The sequence below is a fragment of the Scleropages formosus genome, chromosome 3 (genome assembly GCF_900964775.1).
Source record: "Scleropages formosus chromosome 3, fSclFor1.1, whole genome shotgun sequence".
Taxonomy (NCBI): domain Eukaryota; kingdom Metazoa; phylum Chordata; class Actinopteri; order Osteoglossiformes; family Osteoglossidae; genus Scleropages; species Scleropages formosus.
In genome coordinates, this window is record NC_041808.1 from 37,054,989 (window position 1) to 37,062,205 (window position 7,217).

Here is a 7,217-nt window from a genome sequence, read left to right on the forward strand (position 1 = left end):
ATAATTTGAGAGAAGCAAAGAGAATATATTGGAAGTGCATAAATTCATCTTTAAAACCTGCTTCAAACAAAAAAGCTGCAAATATAGGAACTGATCTTTACATACCTTTTTTCTGGACAGTGAATTGATACATATGCATGATACATGTATGTCATTCTGTATGTTTGTGTATTTAATCAATGCAAAGTCTGAGAAATCAGTGCATGTGTATCACAAAAAGAACAAAACAGCATGTTCTGTGTGTTAAGGTTTTTTCTTCTTTTTTTTTTTTTTTTTTGTAGGTTTGATTTCGCCAAAAAGTTTGCAACAGTTCACAGCTACAGGACACGGCCATGCGATATGCTACCTTTTTTTGCCCCAATGCATTTTGTTTAATATATTTATTTCTTTTGTTTTATTCCAAAAAATATAATACATACATTAGGAAATGTGAGTCTGTCCTTCTCAAGGTTGTCTCGCCACCTCAACCTAAAACATAGTATGAATAAAAATTGCACCACATAATTTTCAGATAAGTTATATTACTAATTATTCTTGTTTGATGCAATGGAAATGTTTCCAGTTTTATTTTTTTCAGATTCAAATTTAACTACAAACATCTGGGATGAATCAAATTTTCTGCTGGGCTGAAACCCCTTTCCAGTAGTCCAAAATGTCATGCAGGTCCTCATCCTTTGCGAATTGCACTTTTTTGCGTAAAGCATGTCCAGCTGCCATGTACTCCTCCTCTCTGTGGCGTTTGCGGTGCAGTTTGAAGCGCTCCCAAATTGTATGTGTGGGCTTGCAGTAATACTCAGGGCTGGAAGAGTAACTGAGGTTGTGGTATTGTGGAGAGAGCTGGGAATAGGCTAGGTCCCTGGGGCGAGGCCTTGTGAGAGGCTCCAAGATAGATGACTTTCGGTTGCAAGGTCCTTCCGCCTGCTCCCCCTGGTCAGGGTAAGAGTGTCGATGCTCGCTGTACTGCCGAATCTTCTCTGCCTCTGCTCTTAAAATGGCTGCTGCAGGTGTGACAGTTAGAATAGTTTCACCTGTAGGAGAGGCCTTTTCAATGTACTTAGCCTCAGATTTGTAGGCACTCTCTGCAAGGTATGACCTCGGGCTTCGCATTCCAGCAGATGTGCTTGGGCGTTTTGGAGAGGCTTCAGGGGTCTGGCGTCGCTGCAGTGAGTGGTGGTAGCTGCCCTTATAAACTGGGGAGAGAAAGCCAGATGCACCCTGTGGCTGCTCTGAAATGAGTACCAGCTGGGGCTCAGCAGTGGACACTGCCCCGGACTTCATTCCCTGGAATGAAGTGCTCTCAGACTTCAGGGCATCTATACAATTGTTGATTATCTGGTTCACTTTGTCTACTTCTTTGGCGATGGTTGAGATCTCTGCCACAGAGCCTTGGCTGTTTCCAGCCATGGAGGGATCACATTCTCTGCGATCAAGTGGCTCCCCTGTACGCACCTCTATGTAACTTCCCTTGGCCATTTTAGGGGTTTCGGGTATATCCTGAATTTTGTACTGCTCTATTTCACTACCAGGTGGTAAGTATGGTATCCTAGACATGTTCTCTCCAGCCATCATTTGTTTCTGGGACATACGGGAGATAGAGCCTCCCTCTAGTTCTCCCCCATACTTGAGCTCAATAATGTTTTTCTTAAGGCTGCACCCTTTTTTGTGCTTTTCATCTTGTTGTCTTTTTTTCCGTAAACAGTAATAGACAACTCCTAAAACAATGACCATGCTGAAGAGGCAACCTAAAATGGTCATGATATAGTGTGTGGCTGTGGAGTTGTTAGAAACCTTTACTTTTCCATTTTTGGGGCCTGTGGAGATAGTCAAACATGTGTGGTTGAACCTCAGAGAGTTTCGTATGGAAGCCACACAGTAGGTGTAGTCTGTGTGAGGCTTAAGATTTTTAAGCTCAACTTCTTCCTTTTGGTTTTTTAAATTTTGAATGTCAGTGAAAAAGCTGTTATTGTAAAGTACCAGGATGTACATTTTCTTAAATGGATGTGGGATCTGAACCATTATGGTGGCACTGGTATGAGACACATGCTTCAGCTTTATTATGGGCTTCACATCAAGGTCTATGTATGTTGGGCTGATATTGATATTCTGGTCTTCTGGGTCATTGCCGGAGGAGCAGTCCTCAAGACCACAGGGGGTGAAGGCCAGTGGAAGTGTAGTTGTTTCAGGAGGTAAAGCAATAAATGGGGTTACATAGTCTTCTGTACACACAGTTGAGAGCATGTGCAGGGCATTGCGAAATGTCGGCATGTTTGGGTTCTGACTGAGAAGACTATAGCCGGAGAAGCCAGGAGGAGAGTCACAGATCATGCGCTCATTTGTTCTGTTGGGGAAGGTGGAGAGCCACTTAATAAATCCCAGGAGCTCACAGGAGCAGTTGAAGGGGTTGGTGTAGAGCTCGCAGGTGGTAAGTTTAGTCAGGCTGGAGAAAGTTGAACCATCCAGCTGCTGAATGCGGTTCATAGAAAGGTCTATGTTTTCAATGTTGGGGCATTCCCAGAAGGCATTGGGTGTGACTGTTTCAATCAGGTTCGCTTGGAGGTAGAGGTATTGTAGCTTGCCTAAGCCTCGAAGAATCCCTTCTGTCAGGTTCCTCAGGCGGTTAAAGCCAAGCTGGAGAACCTGCAGATTGAACTGGGCTGAAAAGGCCCCATCCTCAATGTAACTGATCTCATTTTTAGTTAAATTTAGATAAGTCAAGTTTCCAAAGCGGCTGAGGGAAGAATAATGGATGCTTTTGATTTTGTTTTCATTCAAACGTAGGTCCACAATGGTGCTGTTGATATGCTGAGGGATAGCTTCATAAGGTGGTTGGTTTTGGCTGCAAATTGCCAGCCAAACGAAGCCCTTCTCCCCCTCAATGAGCCAACAGTCCCCCCGAACCTCTGTGGTCTGCAGCACAGAGAAAAATACAACAGACCAGAAGAAGGCACTGATTGCTATGCCCCCACAGTCAGCCATAGGGGCTTCTTGTGAAGTCATTGGTGACAGCTAAACCTACTTAATTAGGACACCAGTTTGATGCCAACAATGAATTTTGTCTCAAAACTAATCCAGCTGGGAGCTACACTGTTCACTTCAATCTAGACTAAAATCAATTAATGTCCAAACTGTCAACAGACAAGAGCAGGATGTTGCTTGTGTTCTAATGTACTCAGTCCTTTTAAACAAGATATTCAGACAGGAATAAAACATTTAAACAGGTTCCCCATGTGTTCCCCAATGAGAAGTATTAAGCATTAGGTGTATAATGATTAAATATTGAACAGTTTCAAATCCTCTTGTGCTTATTTTCCCTGTAATCTGAATTTCTGATCAGTTTGTTCTTCATCTTCTTTCTTCTTATGTGTCTGTTGTTTAAGGGCCCTGAGGAATATCCTGGAAAGAAGAAGAAAAGAGCAAAGAGAGATTAATGAAGAAAAAGGTTTGAAGTGGAAGTGTAACTGAACTTAATTTTAAGGTACACTAATATTTATGGGGGGGTGCAGTGTGCCTGCTGTCTGGTGGGTCTGGGTTTCAAGTCCTGCTTGGGGTGCCTTGCAGCGGACTGGTCTCCTGCCCTGGGTGTTTCCTGTGTGTGTGTGTGTGTGTGTGTGTGTGTGTGTGTGTGTGTCCAACATGGCGGCTCGTGTCAGTTCTCTGGCTGATAATGCCGTGTCGACTATGATGGTGCATGTTGGTGGTAATGATATTCGTTTTCAACACTCTGAGGTATTAAAGAGCCACTCTATTTCTATGTGTAATAATGCCAGAAGGAAATGTTGTAATCTAATAGTGTCTGGTCCTTTACCTAGACTCTTCATGGGGGACATAGTGTACAGTAGATTAGTGTCTTTTAACAGGTGGTTGGAGACATGGTGCCGCTCTAATCGTATATCATTTGTTAATAACTGGGATTATTTCTGGGAAAGGCCCAGGTTTTTCACGCGTGATGGTGTACACCTCAACTGGAGGGGTTCGTTTGTTTTATCCCAGAACTTGGCCTGCAAGTTGCAGGACTGACTCATGGTCCATGGATCATCTCCTTTAGCAGCTGTGTGTATTGATGGGTCTGTTGCTTGTTCTGATATTAGTAGTTATTTCTCATGTGATGGGGTTTCTTGTGCCTTGTCCAGTGTGGGCCTAAAAACTTTAAATAAAAGCGTTAAGTGCAGCCAAAACATTCAAACTATTATAAGGCCACGGCATTTAACTAAACTTAGTGATAGGATCGTTTGCACCGGAAACCTAAAATACATTAAAACAAACATTCTCAACTTACCACTGAGGCCAAACTGTAATATAAAATGCTGTCTGCTAAATATTCGTTCACTAACGAGTAAAGCTGTCCTAGTAAACGACTCAATATTAAGTTATAAGTCCGATCTATTCTTTCTTACCGAATCCTGGCTTGGTGAGTCCGATACTATTCCGCTAATAGAAGCCGCTCCGGACGGATATGATTATTTCCATAAATCTCGTTCTGTGCGTCGTGGAGGTGGAGTCGGCGTTCTTTTTAATAATAGATTACAAATAACACCGAGAAATCATGATAATTTTGCGTCGTTTGAAGTTCTACACCTAGATTTTACGTCAAACCCCAATATAATTATATTCCTTATCTACCGTCTACCTGGACCGTACTCTTCTTTTCTCAAGGAATTTAGCAACTTCATAACCGATTTAGTCATTAACCATGATAAAATAATCCTGAAATCACCCTTATGGGTGATTTCAATATTCATGTAGACGTGTCGTCAGATACTCTCGCTAATAGTTTTCTGTCTCTCTTAAACTCCGTCGGTTTTACCCAGGTTATTACCGGTCCTACTCATTCCCGTAACCATACGCTCAATCTCGTCATAACCTACGGCGTTGATGTTCATCATGTAAACATTATTCCTTTAAACGAGGCTATTTCTGATCATCATTTAGTAACCTTTGATCTATACCTGCCCGTACCGTCAGACAATAGTAAGACCAAAATCGTGCGGCATATTGATAACACTACTACTGCTAAAATTATTAATCATATTAGAAGCTCGGATTTTGGAACAAGTGTAGATGTTGATCAGATGGCTCTAGATTATAATTCGGTGGTAAAATTCGCCCTTGATTCTGCTGCTCCACCAAAAACTAAACTTATTCGAAATATAAGAAACTCGCCATGGTTCAACAAATCAACTCGTGCTATAAAGTTAGAATGTCGTAAAGTAGAGCGTAAATGGCGTTCAACTAAACTAAACATTTATTATGTAGCCTGGTCCGCTTGTCTAAAAAAATATAAAAAGGCACTTTTTCATGCCAGATCCGAATACTACGCAAAGTTAATTGATGAAAATCACAAGAACCCTTGCTTCCTGTTTAATACCATCGCTTACTTAACTGGTAAACACTATCTTTGTGTTTTTTTATGTCGTTTTTCAATAATAAATTAGTGAATATCCGCAAATCCATAGTGCTTTCTAGTTCGGTTTTAGCAAACATAAGCGCTTCTGACGATATTAGTTGTCCGCACCATCTCAGTAACTTCAACGTAATAACTGTAGAAGAAATTACCGTGCTAATTCGCTATATGAAAAGTACTACCTGTCCTTTAGACCCAATCCCCACTAAATTACTGAAAGCTGCAGTTTCCGTGCTTGCAACTTTGAGGTCATACCTGTTAAACAATGGGCTACTCCTGTAACATAACGTAAATGTTTATACAGTGCTGTGAAAAAGTATTTGCCCCCTTGCTGATTTTTTATTTTTTTTTCCTATTTGTCATAGTTAAATGATTGAGATCATCAAACAAATTTTAATATTACACGAAGATAACCCGAGTAAATACAAAATGCAGTTTTTAAATAATGATTTCATTTATTAAGGGGAAAAAAAGCTGTCCAAACCTACCTGGCCCCATGTGAAAAAGTAATTGCCCCCTAAACCTAATAACTGGTTGTGCCACCCTTGGCGGCAACAACTGCAATCAAGCATTTGCAATAACTGGCAATGAGTCTTTCACATCGCTGTGGAGGAATTTTGACCCACTCTCCTTTGCAGAATTGTTCCAATTCAGCCACATTGGAGGGTTTTCGAGCATGAACGGCCTGTTTAAGGTCATGCCACAGCATCTCAATTGGATTTAAGTCCGGACTTTGACTAGGTCACTCCAAAACCTTAATTTTGTTTTTTTTGAGCCATTCAGAGGTGGACTTGCTGGTGTGTTTTGGATCATTGTCCTGCTGCAAAACTCAAGCGCGCTTGAGCTTGAGGTCACAAACTGATGGCCTGATATTCACCTTCAGGATTTTCTGGTAGAGCGCAGAATTCATGGTTCCATCAATTATGGCAAGTCATCCATGTCCTGAAGCTGTAAAGCCCCAGACCATCACACCACCATGTTTGACTGTTGGTATCATGTTCTTTTTATGAAATGCTGTGTTAGTTTTACGCCAGATGTAACAGGACGCACACCTTCCAAGAAGTTTAACTTTTGTCTCATCAGTCCACAGAATATTTGCCCAGAAGTCTTGGGGATAATCAAGATGTTTTTTGGCAAATGTGAGACGAGCCTTTTTATTCTTTATGGTAAGCAGTGGCTTTCACCTTGGAACTCTTCCATGGATGCTATTTTTGCCCAGTCTATTTCTTATTGTTGAATTATGAACACTGACCTTAACTGAGGCAAGCGAGGCCTGCAGTTCTTTAGATGTTGTTCTGGGTTCTTTTATGAGCTCCTGAATGAGTCGTCGTTGCGCTCTTGGAGTAATTTTGGTAGGCCGGCCACTCCTGGGACGGTTCACCACTGTTCCAAGTTTTCTCCGTTTGTGGATAATGGCTCTCATCGTGGTTCTCTGGAGTCCCAAAGCCTTAGAAATGGTTTTGTAACCCTTTCCAGACTGATGTATGTCAATTACTTTGTTTCTCATCTGTTCTTGAATTTCTTTAGATTGCAGCACGATGTGTTGCTTTTTGAGATGTGCTTCACTTTGTCAGACAGGTTCTGTTTAAGTGATTTCTTGATTCAACAGGTCTGGCAGTAATCAGGTCTGGGTGTGGCAAGCGAAATTTAACTCAGCTTTCCAAAAAAATGATAAAAGGTAACTCTGGTCATCTTTGTGTAATATTTGTTTGATGATCTCAATCATTTAACTGTGAAAAATATGCAAAAAAATTCAAAATCAAGGAGGGGGTAAATACTTTTTTATGGCACTGTAGACATATATTTATATATATAG

General features: G+C 41.2%; 1 protein-coding gene across 1 annotated transcript; it reads right to left on the reverse strand.

Annotated features, from left to right (window-relative positions):
- Positions 1 to 609: 609 nt before the first annotated feature.
- elfn1a (extracellular leucine-rich repeat and fibronectin type III domain containing 1a) lies at positions 610 to 2,997 on the reverse strand. The gene has a single exon (XM_018744246.1). The coding sequence runs from the start codon at positions 2,995 to 2,997 to the stop codon at positions 610 to 612; it is 2,388 nt and encodes a 795-aa protein (XP_018599762.1).
- Positions 2,998 to 7,217: the final 4,220 nt, after the last annotated feature.

What these genes read in the sequence shown, in the direction of transcription:
- elfn1a (XM_018744246.1), bottom strand. Translation starts at nt 2,997, where the DNA reads ATGACTTCACAAGAAGCCCCTATGGCTGACTGTGGGGGCATAGCAATC.